Source organism: Equus asinus, chromosome 7, assembly GCF_041296235.1.
Source record: "Equus asinus isolate D_3611 breed Donkey chromosome 7, EquAss-T2T_v2, whole genome shotgun sequence".
In the NCBI taxonomy this organism is placed as follows: domain Eukaryota; kingdom Metazoa; phylum Chordata; class Mammalia; order Perissodactyla; family Equidae; genus Equus; species Equus asinus.
The window spans coordinates 99,095,653-99,121,952 of NC_091796.1; the positions used below are offsets into that span (position 1 = coordinate 99,095,653).

At 35.1% G+C, this 26,300-nt stretch overlaps 1 protein-coding gene across 14 annotated transcripts in view; it reads left to right on the top strand.

Annotated features, from left to right (window-relative positions):
• UNC79 (unc-79 homolog, NALCN channel complex subunit) overlaps positions 1-26,300 on the top strand; it is a 244,827-nt gene that overhangs the window by 62,971 nt on the left and 155,556 nt on the right. For all 14 annotated transcript variants that reach the window (XM_070514220.1, XM_044774252.2, XM_044774247.2 and 11 more), the window contains exons 6-7: positions 1,369-1,424; positions 2,096-2,225. In XM_070514220.1, coding sequence (XP_070370321.1) covers positions 1,369-1,424; positions 2,096-2,225 — 186 coding nt within the window. The remainder of the gene's footprint in view (positions 1-1,368; positions 1,425-2,095; positions 2,226-26,300) is intronic.

A 26,300-nucleotide genomic window follows, 5' to 3' on the forward strand; every position in this document is an offset into this window, starting at 1 on the left:
GGTGTTCCCCAGTGGAAGAGGATGAGCTTGCCAAGGAGGCAGAGGGGTTGTATCTGTTAGGCTGTGTTTGGCTGACTAACAGAGGCTTTAAACTATAAAAATGTTTGTTGTTTACTTAGTAGGAAGTCTTGGAGATAGCTGCAGAGTATCAGGGGGCTGAGATGGCTTTCTTTTTGTTTCTCTTGGACCTCCCCTCCTGTTTGCAAGATGGCTGCCACAATGGAGGTTATTATATCCTTATACAATCACATCCACAAACAGGTAATAGGATTAGTCAGGGTAATTAGAGAAAGGTCTCCTGGTTTGTCTCTTTCCTTTTATCAGAGAGAAAAAGTGTCCCAGAAGCTCCCAGGCAGATTCTCTCTTAGGTCTTACTGGCCAGAACTGAGTCACATGGCCATCCGTAGCTGCAAGGAGGTCTGAGAGAGTATCTTGCTCTGTAGCCTGTGTACTGGGAGATGGATAAGGAAGAAAGGGTTGTTGATAGCAGCTGAGTAGCAACAACAGTGTCCACCACAGGTGATAGGAGAGGGTTAGTCACGAAGTCAGGGGAAGAGAGTGCTTTAAAAAGGAGACAGTGGTCAGCAGTGCTGAATGCTGCTGAAGGTCAAGCAAGAGACAGACTGAAAGGTGCCCATTGAATTGAACAGCACGGAAGTCACTGGTGACTGAAGTGAGACCTGCTTCAGTGCCATGATAGGGTTGGAAGATAGACTAGGGAAGGTATAAATCAGGTATCTAACTGGGGTGAAAGCATCTTTCTTCCCGAAGTCAACGTAGGCAGATCGTAGAAGTTTACTGTTGTGTAGCTTTTAAGAATTCCTCAACGAGATGGAATTGGTGATCAAATGATAGAAGATTCCCATTCTAAGTCCGTTATTTGCTTTCTGTCCCACCTTTGGTGAGATAGGAAACTAAGCCTCAGTTTCCTAACTGCAACATGGTGGTTCTGAGACAGTAGGTGTAAGGCTCTTAGCAAATGCCGACACACAATGAATGCTCCGTAAATGTGAGCTTGTAGTATGATCCCATGAGGCTACTTTTTTTCCTATGTAGTTTTTGATTACATTGACATAAGTTTATGTTATGGAAGTATGATTACTAGGGATCTTTCTTAATACTTCCTTTGTTAATAAAATGAAAGATCTTGGAATAAAACTTGATAAAGTCAAGGGATTATGTGATTTTTGAAAAGTATGAATATGTAGAAATAAGTAAGTTCTAATTTAATGATTAGAGTGAGAAATAAGTAAGTTCTAATTTAATGATTAGAGTGAAAAGTCATGCTAATATAGTTTATTAAATATCAGAGGATTTTTTTATCTGGTATTTACATTTCATGTTCAAATTACATTTTCTTCTTTACAGTGTATCATTGTCAATTATTGGAATGCCTCATGAAATATAAACAAGAAGTCTGGAAAGTAAGTTTTGGACAAAATTTAACTCATAGTCACAAACTTGATTTGTACAGTATAGTAAAAATTGTTTGCATATTAAAACTATTGTTTAGGTCAAATTTATTTATGTCTTAGTATTTTGGTGTGGTAGAACCTAGAATTATTTCCTTACTGGTTAATTTTTATCATTTAGAGCAGAAATGGTACTTGAAGAACACAGTGGCTTGATAAAGAAAGTAATTGGATATCTCTTATACTTGGAATTCAGCAAATACTATATTATGTGGCGATTTTATTTAATTTGAAATGTTGCTTGAGAACCTGTCTTCTTTCAAATAGGAGATGTGAATTGTTAAGAAATATGTTTTAGGAAAATATTTTTTAAAATACAGTCTTTGACAAACTGGCTAATGCTATTCTAAAATTGTTTGACATTATTCTGAGTAGAGGAGAATTTATTAAAAGATGGTGTACTTTTGAATGCTACCTGGGGGGTTTATTTATGAGACCAATAAATAAATAATAAAAAATAATATTTTCATATGATCTAATCTGAGAAGCAACCTAGATGATGAGATTCCAGAGAAATTTGCCACCTCAACCCTTCCATTGGAATTTTCACTGCTTTGGTAATATTGAATGAGCTACTTTTATTTTTATTTGATAAGTCAAAGTATGCTTCCTGTTTCCTTTAGGATCTTTTGTATGTGATAGCCTATGGGCCTTCACAAGTGAAACCTCCAGCTGTGCAAATGCTGTTCCATTACTGGCCCAATTTAAAGCCTCCTGGGGCAATAAGCGAATACAGGGGCTTGCAGTACACAGGTAAGAGAAGAATGGTTCTGTGGTGCCCCATCTTTATTTCTCCTACGACGTCTTTGCCTCACCTACTTATATATTTATTTATCTTGCTGGATTATATTTACATGCCTTTAGACATTACTATAATCCTTTCTGAAACTAGGTGGTATAAAATAAATTAATTTCAAAAGCACTTACGACACCATAGCAGATTGCCTAAGTCTCAGTCTCCTTTGCCATACACCTGGCCTGTGGTCTAACTACTGCTAACGTGAGTCACTACAAAGGTGAGTGATGCTGCAGATTTGCTCACCGGTTAGCAAAACCCCAGGTGGCTAATTCTGCTCTGATAAGAAGACTTGGAGCACGTTCAACATTACCGGTTCATACACTAAATAAAAATTAGGTGATCGTGATAGTCTGGTTGGACAGGAAGAGTCAACAATTGATGAATATTTGTCTAACTAATGACTGAGAAGTAAATGCTGGATTTAAATGTAAAGATGTATAGTTACCAAAAACCAAACAAGCCCCAGGTCCTTTGTTGTTTATGTTTATCTACTATAAAATCAAAGAAGCAACCTATGGCTGATGGAGTTTGCCCCTGACTACCCTCTCCTCCCACTTAATTGTGTAGATATTTTTCTGAAAATGAGAGAGGTGGATGTTTTGGCAAAGTTAACTTTTATTCACGTTATTGTGAGATTGTATACTGATGTTCTGAGTCTCTACTTTCTTGAAATCACTCTTCTTTCCAAAGGTGTCTTGAAGTCATTCAAAAGGGATTTAACTTAATGCAGGTGTCTGATTTATGTTCCTGATTAAAGCCAAGTGTTAGAGATATTAATGACTGTTTTTTGGCCTTTGATGGTCCTTGGTGGGCTTATTCTAAACTCAGAACAAATAATATTGGCCTTAGTGATAACAATATTAATTAAAACAATGAGGGTAGATAGTAAGTAAATTTTAGAAAAATGAAAATTGGCATCATTTCTGTTTTATTCTCTACCAATAGTAGAGAATGTCCAAGTGTTGTCACGTGGATAATTTGAATATAAAAGCAGGAAAAAAGTTGGAAGCATTAATAAAATAAAAGGTGAAATGACTGAAATATTTGACACCAACCCCTTCTCAATAGATCCCTGAAATAAGCATTTACATGATGTGTGAATGGGTAACCAGTATCAAATGAAATTTACTAAGTTGGTGAATATTTGTAGAGTAACTATTATGTGCCAGGCACTAAACTTTTTGTTGATGGTATAAGAACTGACACAAAACCAGACCTCATGGAGCTTAATGGAATCTAGATATGGAAATTCATTCATTTATTGAACAAATATTTATGAAGTATCCACTATTAGCTAGGCATTATTCTAGGCACTGGTGGAAAGTGATGGAAAAAACAGACTAAACTCATGAATATCTTGGCATGTACATTCCAGTTGTGGGGAAAGATCAGGAAATCTCCTTACAGTGTAATAGGTGCTAAGGTAGAGCAAGTACAGAGAGCTGTGTGAACACACAGGAGGGACCTCTAACCTCACCCTGTTGGTGGGCAACTTTGGGTAGGGTTAACTTGTCAAGGAAGGTTCTCGAGTGAGTGATGTGTAGGGGAATACTTGAAAGATGTGTGAACCCTGGACGTCAAAAGGGGAGTGAATCATGAGTGAGTCTGAGGCAGAAGGAACTGCCTGGGTTTCAGACTTGGAGGCCAAAGACAGTATGGTCGTAGTTAGGAGCTAGAAAAAGTCATATGCAGCCAGACAGTGGAGTGGCAGGAGGAGAGGAGCCAGACGAGGTAAGCAGGAAGCCTGACAGGGCTGGTGAAGGAATTGAATTTTATCCTAACGGCAATGGGAAGCCACAGACAGGTTTTAGATGGAGAAACCACGTGATGAGATTTTCCTGTCTGGAACATCCCAGAAGACCAGCAGGTGGACAGCCACTTCCATTTACCCCTGTGACCCTACCGTCTCCGAAGGGCCAGCCAAACCTGTCTCCCTAGAGTGGCTCTGCCTCTGCATACTAAGATCAGAGTGACTCCTTCACCTTCTCTTGGCCTTTCTGGACAAGACCCCTCTGTCTATGGGCCTTTATTCTTCTGTCCCTCGTGTAATCATACCTCCGCACACTTCCGTTCTTTCAACAGTGTGTCATTGTGTGCCTGCTACTTGCCAGGCACTAAGGCCCTGGGGAGGAAGCTCTCTTGGAACTCCCATTCTAGGGGACCATGGCACTCTATGCAGGAAACAAGAGATCATAAAAAAAATTAATCATTCTGATCTGTGTTTGACTATTTATCCAACACTGGCTGCTTGTCAGACATTGTTCTAGTTGCTTAGTATCTCATTTAGTATTTTAGCCTTCTGCTAATTGAACACAATTTATGGACCAAGCACCATTTTGGGTTTTACAGACATTTTCTCGGTTAATCCTCACAAAAATCTTGAGAAGTGGGTTTTCTTCTTTCAATGTTACAGATGAGGAGTGGGACACAGAGTTTAAGTAACGTCCCTAAATTCACACAAATTACAAGGGAGCACAGCTTGAATTTCAGCCTACATCATCTTCATTGAAAACTCACAGTTTTCTGTTCTAACAGGGTGACATCACTTCTGTCAATTCAGTTCTTTAGTTAACCTTCAACTGGAGCATTAGAAATTTTCTGCATTGCGTGTCTCAATGAAAGATGCACTAAAGGACATCAGTATTTAGGTGGCACTACAACCCTAAATATTCTTAATAATAAAAAATTATATGGAGACAGAATTTTAGGGGTTGGAAGCTCAAAGATGAAATGCTTTCTTAGGGACCAGCAGCTTTTGTATGTTTTCCCAGTAATTTATTTCCTTTTTAAAAAGTAAATTTCCTTTTTTTTTTGAGGGAGATTAGCCTTGAGCTAACATCCACTAATACCCACCGCCAATCCTCCTCTTTTTTGCTGAGAAACCTTGGCCCTGAGCTCACATCCGTGCCCATCTTCCTCTACTTTATATGTGGGACACCTGCCACAGCATGGCTTGATAAGTGGTCCGCAGGTCTGCACCCGGGATCGGAACTGGCGAACCCTGGGCTGCAGAAGTGGAACATGTGAACTTAACCGCTGCGCCACCGGGCCGGCCCCTCGCTTCTTTTTTGTAAAAGGAAAATTTGCTTTTAGAAAAGTAAGAAGGAAAAAAATAGTACTATCCAGAAATGACCACTGTTAACATTTTGGTATATTCCCTCCAGTGTTTTTGATGCACATTTTAAAATAAAATAGGCATCATATTCTATATAGTTATACAAGATTTTCCCACAACCTTTTATTATGACATTTTTCAAATACAGAAAAGTTTAAAGAATAACTCTATGTACACACATATAGCCACATAGATTTAATAATTGTTAATAATTCACAATAATTTTAACTGTGCATATATATGTATATAAATTATTTATTGCTTTTTAAGCATAGTCACATAGGAATATTTACAACTCATATGAAGAAGATCAACTAGTGAGGGTTTGGAAGGCAGCTCTGCTCACCACCATATCACCAGCGCACACTAAGTAGTGGGAATTTGGTAATCTACAATATTTGCCTCTTTTGGGTTTATTAGTATTTATCTACAACAAAAACTACTCCAATTATTTTGGTCATTAAATATGAGTCTTGAAGATGCAAGAATTACAGTGTTTCCTGGCAATGAAAGTAGCCATTACGCTGTTCTATAAAACTCTGCTTCTGTGGGGGAGAAAGAAATTATTTAGCAATTTTCTTGGTACAGTGTCCCAACTAGTAGGTAATTTAGACTTTGTTTAAGCAAAGATAGCACCAGTTAATTGTGTAGTTTCCATCTGGACTATGGGACAAAAGAAGTGGCACAAGATATACGTTTCTGAGACAGAGACTGTTGCAGAAGTAGATAGAGAATAACTTAAGATAGCACTACAAGGTTAAGCTTTGGTCTGGGCTGCCAGATATCCAACCCGGCGTTAGTACACTTGGATTCTGGGGTTGTCTACAGTTAACTACAAGGTCTACCAGTCCTTTTATGTCATAACTTCCTCAATATTGAGTTCTTTTTCACCTCGATTTTGTCCCCACGTAATTAGAAACAATGTTTTAAACCTTTTTTATTGGTGCATTATACACGTGTAGAAAAACACACAAATTAGAAGTGTATGTGGAATATGTCCCACCGTGTTTACCATCATGATTACCTCTTCCTTCTATCCCAAAGGTGACCACTAACCTAACTTCCAACATCAGAAATTAGTTTTGCCTACTTTTGAATTTTATGTAAATGGAATCATATGTTATTTATTTGTGTGTGTGTGATTTGTCCATGGGTTGAGCATAACTGTGCTTCATTCATTTCTGTTGCTATATATATTCTAGCAAATGAATGTACCACAGTTTATGTATTCATTTTACTATTAATGGATATTTGGGTTGTTCTCACTTTTTGGGTATTACAAATAATGCTGCTATGAACATCCTTTGAATATCTTTTGGTATACACATGTGCAGATTTCTGTTCAGTATACACCTAGGGTAGAATTGTTGGATCAGAGGTGTGTATATATCCACTTTTAGTGGATCCAAAAGGGTTGTAGTAGTTTGTACTCCCATTAGCAGTGTGTGAGAGTTCTTTTTGTCTATATTTCACATTTTGGGCAATGCTTTGTTTTCAAAATTTTAGTCATTTTCCAGGGTATCCTATTGTGGTTATAATTTGCATTTCCCTGATGTCTGTTGATTAAATGAAGTTCTTATTTCTAATGTAATCAAAGTAGTCATCTTTTTGTTTGTATAAACTGCTTTTTATATCCTATCTAGGAAAATCTTTTGCTACTCCAAAATTATGACAATATTCTTTGTTATCTTCTAGACTATTTGGTTTTTACCTTTTACATTTAGATGTATCTGGAATTAATTTTTCTGTATGGTGTGAGGTAAGGGTCAATTTTTTTTAATCTCTTATGGATAGCCAGTTGACTCAATGTCATTTATTGAAAATGTTTTCCTTTCCGTAATGTTCTGTAGTACTATTTTTGTCATAAATCAAGTGTCTATTTAAAGATGGTTCTGTCTCTGGATTCTTTATTTTGTTCAGTTGGTGTATTTTTCCTTTTTGCAATACTACACTGTCTGAATTAATGTAGCTTAATAATAAAATTTCGTATCCTTCAGGGCAAGTCTTTCCACCTTGCTGTAATTGTTACTCTTTTCCTTGTCTCCACCTGCTTTCTCTTCTTCCTGTTCTTTCTCCTCCTCTTCCTGTTCTTCTTCCTCCTTCAAGGTTATTCCTAGCTATTTGCTAAGTTAAAGAGTTTTTCAAGTTAAACACACACAAACACACACCTAAACTACTAGGATTTTGATTGAAATTCCCTTGAATCTGTAGATCAGTCTTGGGAAGTGACATCTTTAAAATATTGAATCTTCCAATCCATGCACATAGTATATCTTTTTTTTATTTAGGATTTCTTTAGTTCCCTCAGTGCTGTTTTGTAGTTTTCTGTGTAGATGTCCTGCCTATCTCTCATGTAGTGTGTCACTGAGTATTTATTTTTTTGATGTTATTGTCAACGATATATCTTTGAAAAATTACACTTTCTAGGGGCCAGCCCAGCAGCATAGTGGTTAAGTTCACGCACTCTGCTTTGGTGGTCTGGGCCTTGTAGGTTCAAATCCTGATTGCAGACCTGGTGTCACTCATCAAGCCAAGCTGTGGTGGTATCTCACATAAAATAGGGGAAGATTTGGCACAAATGTTGGCTCAGTGACAATCTTCCTGAAGCAAAAAGTGGAAGATTGGCAACAGATGTTAGCTCAGGGCCAATCTTCCTCACACACACACACACAAATTACATTTTGCTAACTCTTTGTTGCTAGTCTGTAGACATGCAATTAATTCTAGTATGTTGATCTTGTATCCAGCAACCTTGCTAAATCACTTTTAAATTCTAATAATTTATCTTTAGTTTTGTGTAAAAAATTGTTTTTCATGTGTACAATTATATTATTGTTGAATAACAACAGTTTAATGTCTCCTCTTCAACCCTTAAGACTTTTATGTCTCTTGCCTTATTGCACTGGCTAAAACCTCCTGTGCTATGCTGAATTCTAGGTTCTTTCCTGGTTGCTTCTTTGACCCATGGGTCATTTAGAAGGATGATGATTAATTTCTAAACATATAGGAATTTTCCTGCTGAAGTTTTATATTGATTTATAGCTTGATTCCTTTGTGGTCAGGCAACATACTTTATATTATTTCATTCCTTTGATACTTTTTACACTTTCTTTAGGCAGTTGTTTGTTCTATATATATCAACTAAATAAAATTTGTTAATTGTGTAGTTCAAATCTTCTGTATTCTTATTGCATTTGTGTCTATTTCTTCTATTAGTTACCAAGAGTAGAATGTTAAAATCTCCTACTGTGATTGTGGATTTGTGTATTCCTCTTTGTAGTTCTGTCAATATTTGCTGTATAACTTTGGAGGTGGCATTATTAGGTGCATACAAATTTAGAATGCAATATCTTCCTGGTGAATTGAAACTTTTACCATTATGGAATGCATGTCTTTATCTCTAGTAATGCTTTTTTGTGTTAAAATCTACTTTGTCTTTATGCTAGTATAACTACACTGTCTTTCATGAGTGTTTGTATAATTTTGTGTAAAATTTTCATAAGTTTGTATAACTTATTCCACCCTTTTATTTTCAACTTTTTAATATTCTTATATTTCATGTGTCTTATAAGCAGCACGTAGTTCTGTTTTTTAAACTCAATTTTCATGACCTTTGCCTTTTATTTGGAGCACTTAGTCCATATACATGTCATGTAATTACTGGTATATTTGATTTTAAATCCACTATTTTTCTCTTTGCTTTCTTTTTTCTTTTTCTCTCTCCTTTTGCATTGAGTGTATTTAAATATTTCATCTTTGTCTTGGTGAGTTATTCAGTCTTCTGCATTCTTTTAATCATTACCCTAGAGATTATTCCATGCATTCTTTTTTTAAAAAAATTTTTTGGTGAGGAAGATTGGCCCTGAGCTAATATCAGTTGCTAATCCTCCTCTTTTTGCTGAGGAAAATTGTCACTGAACTGACACCTGTGCCAGTCTTCCTCTATTTTGTATATGAGATGCTGCCACCACGGGGCTTGATGAACAGTGTGTAGGTCCGTGCCCGGGACCCAAGCCCTCACACCCCAGGTTGCCAAAGTGGAGCACATGAACTTAACGTTAACCCTATGCCATGGAGCCTGCCCATACGCCATGCATTCTTGACTTATCAGTGTGCAGTATAAAATAGTACTTCTACCTTTTCCTGTAAAATGACAGAATATTTTAACTTCTTTTACCCCCTCCTGACTTCTGTGCTATGCTCTATTTTTTATAATTCAGCAAAACACAATTATTATTGTTCTTTGCAGTCAATAGTCATTAGATATTGTTTTTTCTTACTTTTTTTTCCTTTTTATATCTCTAAGTCCCTGTCTAAAATTTAATTATTTTCCTTGATAATAATCTTTTACATTTCCTTTAGTGCCATTCTCTTGGGGATAAATCTTTTCAGTTAGTGTTTGTCAGAAAATGTCCTTGTTTTGCCTTTATTTCTTTTCTTTTTTTTAAGATTGGCCCCGAGCTAACATCTGTTGCCAATCTTCCTCTTTTTTTTCTTCTCCCCAAAGCCCCCCAGTACCTAGTTGTATATTCTAGTTGTAGGTCCTTCTGGTTCTGCTATGTGGGGTGCCAGCTCAGAATGGCCTGATGAGCGGTGCTAGGTCTGTGCCCAGGATCCAAACCGGTGAAACCCTGGCCTGCTGAAGTGGAGTGTGTGAACTTAACCACTCTGCCGTGGGGCTGGCCCCCTTACCTTTACTTGTTTAAGATATTTTCTGAGTGCATAGAATTCTAGCTTGGCAGTCATTTTCTTTCCATACTTTGAGGGTATTTCAATGGTGTCTTCATCTTCATTGTTTGTATTAAGTTAGTTGTCAGTTACTGTTACTCTTTTGAGGTAAACTGCCTTTTTTCTTTTGAAAGTTTTCTTCATTTTTTCCTATTTGATTGAAATTTTCTTCATATTTTTTCCCGTTTTATTGAGAAACAATTGACATGCATCACTGTATAAGTTTAAGGCATACAGCATGATGGTTTGACTTACATCTATTGTGAAATGATTATCGTGCTGAGGTTCAGCTAACATCCATCATCTCATACAGATACAATATAAAGAAAACAAAGAAGAAAAGAAAAACAAAAGAGAAAGAATTTTCTCCTTGTTATGAGAACTCTTAGGCTTTGCTCTCAGCAACTTTTCTGTATATTGTACAGCAGTGTTAACTATAGTCATCATATTATATGTTATATTCCTGGACTTACTTATCTTAGAACTGGAAGTTTGTACCTTTTGGCCACCTTCCTCTAATTCTCCCTTCCTCCACCTGCTGCCTCTGGTAACCACGTGTCTGATTTCTTTGTCTATGCGTTTTATTTTAGATTCCACATATCAGTGAGATCATACAGTATTTATCTTTCTCTGTCTGACTCATTTCACTTAGCAGAATGCCTTCGAGGTCCATCCATGTTGTCACAAATGGTAGGATTTCCTCATTTTGTTTTTTACATTTTATTAAGATTATGATAGTTTACAACCTTGTGAAATTTCAGTTGTACATTATTGTCAGTCGTGTTGTAGGTGCACCACTTCACCCTTTGTGCCCTCCCCCCACCCCCCCTTTCCCCTGGTAACCACCAATCAGTTCTCTTTGTCTATATGTTTAACTTCCACCTATGAGTGGAGTCATACAGAGTTCGTCTTTCTCTATCTGGCATATTTCACTTCACATAACACCCTCAGGGGCCATCCATGTTGTTGTGAATGGAACGATTTTAGCCTTTTTTATGGCTGAGTAGTATTCCATTGTATATATACCACATCTTCTTCATCCAGTCATCAGTTGATGGGCACTTAGGTTGCTTCCACATCTTGGCTATTGTAAATAATGCTGTGATGACCATAGGGGTGCATGGGACTTTTGGAATTGCTGATTTCAAGTTCTTTGGATAGATACCCAGTAGTGGGATGGCTGGGTCATATGGTATTTCTATTTTTAATTTTTTGAGAAATCTCCATACTGTTTTCCATAGTGGCTGCACCAGTTTGCATTCTCACCAACAGTGTATGAGGGTTCCTTTTTCTCCACAACCTCTCCAACATTTGTCACTTTTTGTTTTGGTTATTTTTGCCATTCTAACAGGTGTAAGGTCATATCTTAGTGTAGTTTTGATTTGCATTTCCCTGATGAGTAGTGATGAGCATCTTTTCATGTGTCTATTGGCCATCCGTATAGCTTCTTTGGAGAAATGTCTGTTCATGTCCCCTGCCCATTTTTTGATTGGCTTGTTTGATTTTTTGTTGTTGAGCTGTGAGAGTTCTTTATATATTATGGAGATTAACCCTTTGTCAGATATATAACTTGTAAATATTTTTTCCCAGTTGGTGGGTTGTTTTTTTGTTTCAATCCTGTTTTCCCTTGCCTTGAAGAAGCTCTTTAGTCTGATGAAGTCCCATTGGTTTATTCTTTGTATTGTTTCCGTCTTCTGAGGAGATACGGTGTCTCAAAAGATCCTTTTGATACTGATGTCAAAGAATGTACTGCCTATATTTTCTTCTAGAAGACTTATTGTTTCAGGTCTAATCTTTAGGTCTTTGTTCCATTTTGAGTTTATTTTTGTGAATGGTGAAAAAAAAATGGTCAATTTTCATTCTTACATGTGGCTGTCCAGTTTTCCCAGCACCATTTGTTGAAGAGACTTTATTTTCTCCATTGTAGGCCCTCAGCTCCTTTGTCAAAGATTAGCTGTCCGTAGATGTGTGGTTTTGTTTTTGAGCTTTCAATTCTGTTCCATTGATCTGTGCACCTGTTTTTGTACCAGTACCATGCTGTTTTGATTACTGTAGCTTGGTAGTATGTTTTGAAGTCACGGATTGTGATGCCTGCAGCTTTGTTCTTTTTTCTCAGGATTGCTTTAGCAATTCGGGGTCTTTTGTTGCCCCATGTGAATTTTAGGATTCTTTGTTCTATGTCTGTAAAGAATGTCATTTGGATTCTGATTGGGATAGCGTTGAATCTGTAGATTGCTTTAGGTAGTATGGACATTTTAACTATGTTTATTCTTCCAATCCATGTGCATGAAATGTCTTTCCTTCTCTTTATGTCGTCATCAATTTCTTTCAGGAAAGTCTTGTAGTTTTCATTGTATAGGTCTTTCACTTCCTTGGTTAAATTTACCCTGAGGTATTTTATTCTTTTTGTTGCGATTGTGAATGGGATTGAGTTCTTCAGTTCTTTTTCTGTTAGTTCATTGTTAGAGTATAGAAATGGTACTGATTTATGTATGTTGATTTTATACCCTGCAACTTTGCTGTAGTTGTTGATTATTTCTAATAGTTTTCCAATGGATTCTTTGGGGTTTTCTATATATAAGATCATGTCATCTGCAAACAGTGAGAGTTTCACTTCTTCATTGCCTATTTTGATTCCTTTTATTTCTTTTTCCTGCTGAATTGTTCTGGCCAAAACCTCCAGTACTATGTTGAATAAGAGTGGTGAGAGTGGACACCCTTGTCTTGTTCCTCTTCTCAGAGGAATGGCTTTCCGTTTTTGCCCATCGAATATGATGTTGGCTGTGGGTTTGTCATGTATGGCCTTTATTAGGTTGAGGTACTTTCCTTCTATACCCATTTTATTGAGGGTTTTTATCATAAATGGATGTTCGATCTTGTCGAATGCTTTCTCTGCATCTATTGAGATGATCATGTGGTTTTTGTTTCTCATTTTGTTAATGTAGTGTGTCACATTGATTGACTTGCGGATGTTGAACCATCCCTGTGTCCTTGGTATAAATCCCACTTGATCATGGTGTATAATCTTCTTAATGTATTGCTGTATTCAGTTTGCCCAAATTTTGTTGAGGATTTTTGCATCTATGTTCATCAGTGATATTGGCCTGTAGTTTTCCTTCTTTGTGTTGTCCTTGTCAGGATTTGGGATCAGGGTGATGTTGGCTTCATAGAATGTGTTAGGGAGTGCTCCACCTTCCTCAATTTTCTGGAATAGTTTGAGAAGGATAGGTATTAAATCTTTGAATGTTTGGTAGAATTCTCCAGAGAAGCCGTCTGGTCCTGGACTTCTATTTTTGGGGAGGTTTTTGATTACTGTTTTAATTTCTTTACTTGTGATTGGTCTATTCAGATTCTCTGTTTCTTCCTGCTTCAGTTTTGGGAGGTTGTAAGAGTCTAAGAATTTATCCATTTCTTCTAGGTTGTCCAGTTTGTTGGCATATAGTTTTTCATAGTATTCTCTTATGATCTTTTGTATTTCTGTGGTATCTGTTGTGAGTTCTCCTCTCTCATTTCTAATTTTATTTATTTGAGTCTTCTATCTTTTTTTCTTAGTGAGTCTGGCTAAGGGTTTGTCCATTTTGTTTATATTTTCAAAGAACCAACTCTTTGTTTCATTGGTCCTTTCTACTGTCTTTTTTGTTTCAATTTCACTTATTTCTCCTCTAATTTTTATTATTTCCCTCCTTCTACTGACTTTGGACTTTGTTTGTTCTTCTTTTTCTAATTCTGTTGGGTGTCATTTGAGATTGCTTATCTGAGATTTTTCTTCTTTATTAAGGTGAGCCTGTATTGCAATGAATTTCCCTCTTAGGACTGCTTTTGCTGTGTCCCAAATGAGTTGGTATGGTGTGTTTTCATTTTCATTTGTCTCCAGATAATATTTGATTTCTTCTTTAATTTCTTCAATAATCCATTGTTTGTTCAGTGGCATGTTGTTTCGTCTCCACATTTTTGGATTTCCTCATTTTTTATGGCTGAATAATAGTCCATTATATGTATATATTACAACTTCTTTATCCATTCATCCATTGTTGGACACTTAGTTTGTTTCCATGTCTTGGCTATTATAAGTAATGCTGCTGTGCACATGGAGAAGCAGATATCTTTTTGAGTTAGTGTTTTTGATTCCTTTGAATATATTCCCAGAAGTGGACTTGCTGGATCATATGGTAGTTATATTTTAAATTTTTTGGGGCATTTTATTTATTTATTAAAAATTATTTTATCGAGGTCATAATTGTTTATAACTGTGTTATTTCAGGTGTACATTATTATATATCACTTTATGTGTAGACTACATTGTGCTCACCACCACTAGTCTAGTTTTTATCTGTCACCATACGTATGTGCCCCTTTACCCCTTTTGCCCACTCCCCACCCACTTCCCCTCTGGTAACCACTAATCTGTTCTCTTTATCCACGTGTTTGTTTGTCTTCCACACGTGAGTGAAATCATTCAGTATGTGTCTTTCTTTGTCTGGCTTATTTTGCTAAATATAAGACCCTCAAGGTCCATTCATTTTGTTGCAAATGGGACTATTTTCTTTTTTTATGGCTGAGTAGTGTACCGTTATATATATATATATATATATACCACATCTTCTTCATCCATTGCTCTGTTGATGGGAACTTGGGTAGCTTCCACATCTTTACTATTGTGAATAATGCTGCAATGAACATAAGGATGCAGAAATCTCTTTGAATTGTTGGTTTCATGTTCTTTGGATAAATACCCAGTAGTGGGATAGCTGGATCATAAGGTGTTTCTGTTTTTAATTTTCTGAGGATCTTCTGTGCTGTTTTCCATAGTGGTTATACCAATTTACAATCCCACCAACAGTGCACAAGGGTTCTCTTTCCTCCACATTCATGCCAGCATTTGTTATCTCTTGTCTTTTTGATGACGGCCATTCTAACAAGTGTGAGGTGATATCTCATTGTGGTTTTAATTTGCATTTCCCTAATGACTAGTGATGTTGAGCATCTTTTTATGTACCTGTTGGCTTTTTGTATATATTCTTTGGAAAAATGTCTATTCAGGTCCTTCACCCATTTTTTAAATTGAGTTATCGTTTTGCTGCTGAATTGTATGAGTTCTTTGTATATTTTGGCTATTAACCCTTATCAAATTTATGGTTTGCAAATATTTCTTCCCATTCCGTAGGTCGTCATTTCACTTTGTTAATTCTTTCTTTTGCTGTACAGAAGCTTTTCAGTTTCATGTAGTCCCATTTGTTGATTTTTGATTTTGTTGCTTGTGCTTTAGGTATCATATCCAAAAAATCGTTACCAAGACCCATGTCAAAGAGGTTTATTCTATGTTTTCTTCTAGGAGTTTTATAGTTTCAGGTCTTACATTTAAGTCTCTAATCTATTTTGTGTTAATTTTTGTGAGTGCTGTAAGATAGGGGTCCAGTTTAATCTTTTTCGTGTGAATATCCAATTATCCCAGCACCATTTGTTGAAGAACTTGTCTTTTCTCCATTGAGTATTCTTCAATATTCTTGGCTCCCTTATCAAATATTAGCTGACCATATATGCTTGGGTTTATTTCTGGGCTCTTGATTCTGTTCCATTGGTCTATTTGTCTGTTTTTATGCCAACACCATACTGTTTGGGTTACTGTAGCTGTATAGCATAGCTTAAAATCAGGGAGTATGATGCCTCCTGCTTTGTTTTTCATTCTCAGGATTTCTTTGGCTATTCAGGGTCTTTTGTGGTTCCATATAAATTTCAGAAGTGTTTTTTTACTTCTGTAAAAAATGCCATTGGAATCGTGATAGGGATTACATTGAATCTATAGATGGTTTTTGATGGTATTGACATTTTAACAGTATTAATTCTTTCAGTCCATGATCATGGGATGCCTTTTCATTTATTTGTGTCTTCTTCAATTTCTTTCATCAATGTCTTGTAGTTTTCAGACTATAGATCTTTCACTTCCTTGGTTAAATTTTTTCCTAAGTATTTTGTTTTTGATGCTTTTGTAAATGGGTTCCATTTCTTTATTTCTTTTTCAGAAAATTCATTGTTAGTGTATAGAAATACTGCTAATTTTTGTATGTTAATTTTATGTCCTGCAACTTTACTGAATTCACTTATTATCTAACAGGTTTTTTTGGTTGAGTCTTTAAGATTTTCTCTATATAGGATAATGTCATCTGCAAATAGAGACAATTTTACTTCTTCCTGTCCAATTCTGATACCTTTTATTTCTTTTTCTTGCCTGATTGTTCGAGCTAGGACTTCAAGTACTATGTTTAATAGGAATGGTGAGAGTGGGCACTCTTGTCTTGGTCCTGATTTTGGAGGAAAAGCTTTCAACCTTTCACCATTGAGTATGATGTTAGCTGTAGGCTTGTCATATATGGCCTTTATTATGTTGAGATATGTTCCTTCTATGCCTAATTTGTAAGAGATTTTATCATGAATGGATGTTGAATTTTGTCAAATGTTTTTTTCTTTGTCTATTAAGATGATCATTTTATTCTTTTCTTTTATTCTTTTAATGTGACGTATCTCATTGATTTATTTGCATCTCTGTTGAACCATCTTTGCATTCCAGGTTAAATCCTGCTTGATTGTGGTGTATGATTCTTTTAATGTGCTGCTGAATTTGGTTTGCTAGTATTTTATTGAGAATTTTTGCATCTATATTCATCAGGGATATTGGCCTGTAGTTTTCTTTTCTAGTAGTGTCCTTTTCTGGTTTCAGTATCAGGATAATGCTGGCTTTCTAAAATGAGTTTGGGAGTTTTCCCTCTTCTTTGAATTTTTGGAAGAGTTTGAGAAGGATTGGTGTTAATTCTTCATTAAATGTTTGGTAAAATTTACCAGTGAGGCCATTTGGTCCTGGGCTCTTCTTCCTTGGGAGAGTTTTGATTACTGATTCAATCTCCTTACTAGTAATTAGTCTATTCAGATTTTCTATTTCTTTCTGATTTGGTCTTGGTAAATTACATGTTTCTAAGAATTTTACCATTGCTGCTAGATTGTCCAGTTTCTTGGTGTATGGTTGTTCATAGTAGCCTCTTATGATCCTTTGAATTTCTTTCTTTCTTTTTTTTTCTTTGAGGAAGGTTAGCCCTGAGCTAACATCTGCCAGCAATCCTCTTCTTTTTGCTGAGGAAGACTGGTCCTGAGCTAACATCTGTGCCCATCTTCCTCTACTTTATATGTGGGATGCCTGCCACAGCATGGCTTGACAAGCAGTGTGAAGGTCCTCACCCAGGATCTGAACCAGTGAACCCTGGGCCACTGAAGTGGAATGTGTGAACTTTAATTACTGTGCCACTGGGCTGGCCCCTTTCATTTATAATTTTGTTGATTTGAGTCCTCTTTCTTTTTTCCTTCGTTAGTATAGATAAGGGTTTGTCAATCTTGTTTATCTTTTCAAAGAACCAATCTTTGGTTAATCTTTTCTGTTCTCTATTTCATTTATTTCTGCTCTAATCTTTATTATTTCTTTCTTCTGCCAACTTTGAGCTTGGTTTGTTCTTCTTTTTCTAGGTGTATAGTTAGGTTGTTTATTTAGGATCTTTCTTGCCTCTTAACATAGACATTTATTGCCATGAACTTTCCTCTTAGAACTGCTTTTGCTGCATCCCATAAGTTCTGGTATGTTGTGTTTCTATTTTCATTTATCTCAAGAAACTTTTTAGTTCCCCTTTAATTTCTTCTTTGATCCATTAGTTGTTCAGGGAACTGTTGTTTGATTTCCATGTGTTTGTGAATTTTCCAGTTTTCCCTTTGTTATTGATTTCTAGTTTCATGCTGCTGTGGTCAGAGAAGATACTTGAATTTGCTAAGACTTGTTTTGTGGCTTAACATATGGTCTATCTTAGGAAATGTTCCATGTGCACTTGAGAAGAATGTGTATTCTGCTGTTGTTGGATAGAATGTTCTCTATTTGTATGTTAGGTCCATTTAGTCTATAACGTTGTTCAAATCTGCTGTTTGCTTATTAATTCTTTGTCTAGATGTCTGTCCCTTGTTGAGAGTGGGTTTTCTTTATTTTTTTGTTTTTAAGCAGCTTGACTATGGTATGTCTAGTTATGATTTTATTTATATTTATCTTTTTGAGGGGTTCATAGGACTTCTTGGTTTTAATTTGTGAGTTTGGGAAAATTATCAGGTACTATCTCTCTTTTGTTAGTGATAACAGTACTTTATTAAGGCATATTTTATATATAGTAAGATGCACAAATATCAAATATGTGGCTGGGTCAGTTTTGCCAAATGCATAATGCTCATTTAATCATCACCCAGATAAAGACAGTAGAATGTTTCCATTATTCCAGAAAGTAATGGCATGTCCCTTACCAATCAGTGTCCCCTCTTCCACCCTGAGGCAGTCACTACTCCTGTTTCTATATAATTCATATATTCATATAATGTAGGGATTCTTATAAATGGGGATCTGACAGTATGTATTCTTTCGTGTCTGACTTCATTTACTCTACATAATATTATTGACATTAATCTGTGTTGTTGAGTATATTAGTGGTTCTTTTTTATTGCTAAATGAGTATTCCATTATGTAAATATACCACAGTTTGTTTTTCTACTCTGCTATTGATAAACATTTAGGTTGTTTCAAGGTTTTGGCCAATATACATGAAGCTGCTATGAACATCTTATACAAGTCTTTTGTGGGCATGTGTATTCATTTCTCTTGGGTATATACCTAGGAGCGGAATTACTGAGTCACAGAGTTTATAAGAGAATTCTAAACAGCTCTATAAAGTGTTTATGCAATTTTACATTTCATCCAACAATGTATGAGAGTTTCAGTTGCCATTCACCCTCATTAATACTTGCAACTCTCAGCGTTTTGAATTTTAGTCATTCTAGTGGGTGTCTATTTCATTGTGGTTTTAATTTGCCTTTCCTTGATGACTGATGTTGAGTACCTTTTCATATGTTTGTTGGTCATTCAGATATTTTGTGAAGTACTTGATGAAGTCTTTTGCGTAGTCATTAATTGGGTTGTTTATCTTTTTTATTATTGTTATGTAATTGTTTTTAATGTAGTCTGGTAAGAGTCATTTGTCAGATTTATATATTGCAAGTGTTTTCTTCCAGTTTGGGATTGCTGTTTTATTTCCTAACAGTGTCTTTTGATGAGCATGAATTTTTAATCTTGGCAAACTAAAATTATAATTTTTTTGTTTAGGTTAGTGCCTTTCATGTCCTAAAGCAGCTTTGCCTCCTCCAAGGTTGTGAAGATAGTCTCCTATGTTTTCTTCCAGAAGCTTTATAATTTAGCTTGCATATTTAAGTCTATCATCCATTCAAGTTTAATCTTTGGGTGTGGTGGGTATGGTTCGTTTATTTCCGTATGGATTGTTCCAGCATCCTTTATTGAAAAGATTGTCCTTTCCCTTTACAGTTGTATTGGCCCCTTGTTCATATATATATATAGGTGTATTTCTGGACTCTATTCTGTCTCATTGATCTGTATACCAATACAAACTGTCTTAAATAGTTTGGCTTTATAGTCTTGAAATCAGATAGTGCAAATCTCTAACTTTGTTCTTCTTTGATCATCTTGGCTATTTTAGGTCTTTTGCATCTCCATATAAATTTTAGATCAGTTTTCATTTCTGCAAAAAGTAATCCTGCTGAGATTTTGATCTGGATTGTGTTAAATCTATAGTTCCATTTGGAAGGAATTGACATTGTAAAAGTAGTGAATTTTCTAATCCATGAACGTGATTTATCTTTCCATTATTTAGGTCTTTTAAAATTTCTCTCAACGGTGTTCTGTAATTTTGAGTGTAGAATTCTTGCATTTCCTTTGTTAAATTAATTCGTAAGTTCTTGATTATTTGATTCTGTTGTAAATAGCATTATTTTAAAATAAAGTTTCCAATTGTTTGTTGACAGCATAAAGAAATTCAGTTGATTTTTGCATATTGATCTTTTATCCCATGATTTTGCTAAATTCAATTATTAGTTCCAGTAGTTTGTTGATTGGTTGGATTTTCTATGTAGATGATGGTATCACCTGTAAATAAAGACAAATTTGCTAGTTCTTTCCCATTTGTATACCATTTATTGCTGGGTTTTATTCTTTGTTTCACTGCCTAGGACATTCAGAACAATATTGAATAGAAGTGGTAGGAATGGGGACCATTGCTCTGTTCCTAACTTTAAGGAATAGTTCACCATTAAGTATGGTGTTAGCTATAGGGTTTTGCAGAAACCCTTTATGTCACTGTGAGGAAGTTTCATGTCATTTCCACTTGACCGAGAGGTTTTTCTTGAATAGATTTTGAATGTTATCAAATACTTAGATAAACTAAAACAACAGTAGAGAAGAAAATGTTATATTCCTCTTTATGTATTTCATTGCTTTCTGCCCTTATCTTTGCTATTTTCTTTTTTTCTTGAGTTTAATTTCCTCTTTTTCTTTTTCTAGTTTCTTGGGGTGAAAGCTTAGATTGTTGATTTTGAACATTATAATTTTTTTCTAATTATCCATTTAAAGTTACCAATTTTCTTCTAAGCTCTTCATTAGCTGTATCTCATAAGTTTTGGTATGTTGTATTTTTACTATCACTCATTTAAAAATATTTAAAATTTTTCATTACTATCTCTTCCTTTGTGTGTTATTTAGGAGAATGTTATTTAATTTCCAAGTATTTGGGTTCTAATAACTTTTTCTTTTGATTTCTATTGTAATTCCTTTGTAATCAGTGAATGTTACTTTTATCATTTAACACTTTGAAGATGTCATTCCATTGTTTCTGATAAGAAATTAGACATTCTTATGATTGTACCTCTGAATATAATATATTTTTTCTCTGCCTCCTTTAAAGATCCTAACCTTATTTTTGGTGTTTCGTAGTTTTATTATGATCTGCGTAAGTGTAGTGGGTTTTATATTTATTCTGCTTGAGGTTTGCTGAGCTTCTTGAATCTGTGGTTTTGTGTTCTACGTCAGCTTTGGAAAAATGTTGGCTGTTATCCTCTCTAGATATTTATTCTGCCCCTTTCTTTTTCTCCTCTCATTCTGGGACTTTAAAAAATATTTGATATTGTTCCAGAAGACTCAAGTGCTTCATTCCTTTTTTTGAAAAAAATTGTTTATCTGTGCTTTAGTTTGGATTTACATTAACCTGTCTTCAAGTTTACTGATTCTTTCTTCCACTCTGTCCAATATTTTGTAAGAAGTGTATCCGAAAAGCTCCTAATTTTATATATATTTTAGTTCTAGAATTTTCTTTTGGTTACTTTTTAGAGTTTTCCTTATCTTAATGATCTATTCCTTGAATATCTTTAACATATTTTAAGTATTTGCTTTAAAACCCTTACTCCTAATTCCAAATGAGTCTGCATCATCTGTTTGTCTGCTTCTTTTGACTCTTTTTCTCTTGATTATGGGTAACATTTTCTAGCCCTTTCACATATCTTGTAATTTTTTATTTTATCATGGACATTGTAGAGAATATATTGTGGAGACTCTGGGACATCTTATTTCCTCTAAAAGTATTCAATTTTGTATTTGCCAGAGTGAAGTTACTAGTGGATCTAGTTCTCCTGTCACAGCTTAGTTTTATGGTGTTAAGACAAGTATGTTTCAGTTTTGCCTTTAGTCCTGGTGCATAATTATTATTGCTTTGGTGTCATTTTCAAGTTTTGTTGTATATAGTGAAAGCAGTGCTTAGAGGGAAGTTTATAGCATTAAAGACATATAGTAGAAATGAAGAAAGATCTAAAATCAATAAACTAAGCTTCTACCTTAGAACACTAGAGAAAGAGCAATTTAAGCCTAAAGCAAGTGAAAAAAAAGGAAAAGAAAGAATAAAAATTAGAGCAGAATTCAGTGAAATTTAAAACAAAATAATAGAGAAAAATCAACAAAGACCAGCGCTGTTTTTAAAAAAATATCACTTAAAACTGACAAACTTCTAGGCAGGCTAAATAAGAAGAAAAAAGAAAAAGAAAATATCAATATCAGAAATGAATTAGAGGTCATCATTACTGATGCCATGGACATTAAAAGGATAATAAAGGAATACTATGAACAACTCTGTGCCCACAAATTTGATCACAGATAAAATGGACAAGTTCCTTGAAAGATACAAACTACCAAAACTCACACAGGAGAAATAGATAATAAGCCTATATCTATTGAGGAAATTGAATCAATAATTAGTAAGCTTCCATAACAGAAAGCACCAAGCCCAGGTGGTTTCACTGGTGAATTCTGCCAAACATTTAAGGATGCAATGATACCAATTCTTTAGCATCTTTTTAGAAAATAGAAGCAGAAGGAACACTTCCAAACTCATTCTATGAGGCCTGGAGCACGGTCTTCATTCACAAGGTGTGACCTATCTGTGGTCTCCTGAATTCCTGGCATGTTCACCAAAGTTCCTCTCTTTGGCTAGTTGGAAATACAATGCATCTCTATCACTATGTGACTTCTGAAATCTCAGCTTTAAACCAGTAAGCAGCTGTTCTCTGCTAGTCCTTGCGGAGTTTTGTTCTGAGCACATGCAGTTTAGGACTAGGCCAAGGACCTGAGGGGCACCCTTACGCAGATTTGCGGAACCTCTTCCCTGCTGCCCCCTTCTGTTCTGTACCTTTACTCACAAATTGCAGCTGCCTTAGCAATTCTTCACTCTGATATCTGTTTCCCCTACTCACTGAAAATGCTAATTTCTTATTGGGTTCCACTCGTCTTTGCTGCAGTTTGGAAGCGTTCTCAGGCAGAAAGCCAGGTCCATGTAGAGGAACCTGTATGCTCCCCTTTTTTCAAAGGATTGTAGCCCTCTGTTAAAATCTATGCCCAATGTTAGAAATTAGTTGCTTCATACATTTTGTCCAGTGGAAGGATAAGTCCAATATATCCTAGGACATTAGGGGCTGTAACTTGAAGTTCCCTTATTTCTTGAAAAATTGCTTGTACCGTATTCTCATCCCTCTTTCTGGAATTCCAATGACACATATGTTAGACTTTTCTTCCATTTCCTATGAATATTTTTTTTGTCTTTTCCTCCCCCATTTCATCTTTCTGTGCTTCATGCTGAATCTTTTTTTCTGACTTGTCTTCCTGTTCACTAATTTTTTAGTCTCCCAATTGTGTTCTTAATTATGTTAATTATATTTTTAAGTTCTAGAATTCCCATTTGGTGCTTTAAAAAAATTCCAATTTTCTGATGATATTCACTAACTTGTCTTGTACTTTATAGAACATATTAAGCATAGTTATTTTAAAGTCTGTTTCTGATAACTCGATATTCTAGATCTCTGGAGATTCTGATCTGTTGTTGTTTCTTTTGTTTTCTTGTCTTTCCTGTATGTATGTTTGTTTTCTTTTTAATTGTGTACAAGACATTAGATACAGAAGCTATAGAGCTAACTCGAGGTTTAGGATTATGATGCATTTCTTTAGAGAGGGTTTGCTTTTGCTTCTGGCAGGAGCCTATGGACATTAACAATCCAGATCACCTTAATGCCGCTTCCCCCACCCCAAAAGACCTATGGGCCATTCTCAAGATGATTTGGGGCTGGTCTTCAGTCCCTGTGAGGGTTGGTCTATTTCTGGTTCCCATTTACTCATAGGGTGTGGCCTTTTAGGACCTCTACCCACCACCTAGGGAGATTTTTTGGTCTCTCATTCCTTGGTGGTCCCCAAATTCCATTTTTTGTTCTCTTACTTCAAAGAGTCTGCTGAAATCTGCTCGTCTTGTGGAACTGGCAGATAGAGAAATGGGCAAAGGAGGAAGAGTGGCCTCAAATGCCAGGTTCACCTTTCAATGAATTCCTTCCTCTTTTGGGTCATGGCCCCATAAATCTCCCGTAAAATTCTCTGTTTGTTTTTGCTTTTAATCTTGTCCAGTTTTCTAACTGTTCTCAGTAGGAGGATTGACTTGAATTAATTTGTCTGTCATTTCTGGGGAAATGGGACTCAGACTCTTTTTCTGTAATATTTTCAACAGTGGAATGTAGGTCATATATATTTTTGAGCTCAGGTGTATTTAAGAATGTGTTTCTATATCTTCACACATTAAAGAAAACTCTGCTTCACTGAAAAAAATATAAATATTGCTTCATTGTTTTCTAGCATTTAGAGTTATAGAAGACAAATCTTAGACCAGTGTGACTTTGTCTGTTATAGGAACTCCTTTTGTTGTTCTTAATTCTTGGAGACCTATTTATTTATTAAAAAGAACTTTTCTTAAATATTTCTATATATGAGTATCTTTTCATTGATTTTGCCTATAATATGAAGAGCGCTTTCAATCTGTGAATACAGGTCCTTTTTCAGGAAATTTCTCATTAATGAAATTTTAAATTATTACTTTCTTCCTTGTTTTGGTATATTCCTTGGGAATACTTGTAATTGATAGGTCGGATTTTCATTTTCTGTGCTGTGTAGCTACTATAACCACAATTTTCCATGTATTTATCTTTTCCTCTATATTCTTAGCTTCTCAGGTTGATTTACTCTATAACTTACTTGATTTTCTCCCAAATCACCTCTATTTGTTGCTTTGAATGAGGGTTTCTAATTTTGCTATTTTATTTTTAGTTTAATTACATATCATATCTCTTATCCAATCTATTTTTATCTCATTATGTTAGCTTCCCATCTCACCCTTTCTTCTTTCCTTGCTTCCTTCCTTCTCTCCTTTCCATCATTTCCTCCTTCCTTTCCCTCTTTCTTTTTCTCATTGCACTGGCTCATATCTCCAGTTCAGTGTTGAACAGAAGTGCTGAGAGTGGATATCTTTTGTTTTTTCCCTGAGTCTGTGAGGGGAAAATATTCAGGCTTTCACCATTAAATATGATGTTGGCTGTAAGTTTTTCACAGATACTTTTTTATCAGATTGAGGAAGTCCCTGTCTATTTTTAGTTTCCTGAGAGTTTTCTTTATCATGAGTGGATGTCAATTTTGGTCAAATGCATTTTCTGCCATTGAGATGATCATATGACTTCCTCCCTTTATTCTGTTAATATGGTAAATTATGTTGATTTGCTTTGCAATGTTAAATCAGCTTTGCATTCCTGGGACAAATTCTACATTGTCAGTTGTGTTATATTGCCAGACTTAGTTTACTAATTTTTTAAAGTGTTCTTGCTTGTACATTTATGAGGAGTATTGATCTAGTTTTATTTTATCGTAATATCTTCATCTAGTTTTGTTCATAGCATAATGCTGATTCATAAAATGAGATGGGAAGTGTTTCCTCCTCTTCTATTTTATGAAAGAGTTTATGTAGGATTTGCATTATTTATTTCTTAAATAGTTAATAGAATTTTCTGGTGAATCCTTCTGGACTTGGGGTTTTCTTTGTGGAAAGGTCTTACATTATGAATTCAATTTAATAGGTTATGAAGTGGTTAGATTTTTTTACTTTGTATTGTCAGATTTTGTAATTTTGTAATCTGTGTTTTTTGAGGAATATGGGCATTTAATCCAACTTGTCAAATTTATTGGCATGTCTATAGCATCTGAAATGATGTCCTGTCTTTCATTGCTGATATTGGTAATTTGTTTCTTATATATATTTTTATACCTCAGGCTAGCTAGGGGGCTTATCAATTTTATTGAACTTTCCAAAGAAGCAGCATTTGGCTTTGTGATTCTCTCTATTGGTTTTCTGTTTTTAATTTCATTGATTTCTGCTTCTATCTTTCTTATTTTCTTCCTTCTACTAATATAGAGTTTAGTTTGTTCTTTTTCTATTTTAATAAGGTAGAAGTATAACTCATTTATTTTGGATATTTTATATTTTTAATATAAAAATTTAAAGCTATAAATTTCCTTTTTAACCATTGCTTTAGATGCATCCCACAAATTTAATATGCTATGATTTCATTGTGTTTCAATACAGAATATTTTCTAATATTGCTGTGATTTCTTCTTTCATTTATGGATTGTTTAGAAGGGTGGTTTTTAAAATGTACAAATATTTAGTTATTTTCTAAATATCTTTTTATTTATTTCTAGTTTAGTTCTGTTGTGGTCAGAAAACATACTCTATAATATCACTCTATCTAAATCTTTGAGACTTATTTCTTGGACCAAAATATTGTCTATTTTAGTAAATGTTGCATGTACCCTTGAAAACAATGTCTATTCCACAGTGGTTGAGTGGAGAATTCTATCGTTATCAATTAGGTCAAGTTGTTGAGAATGTTGTTCAAGTCTTTTGTTTTTACTTATTTT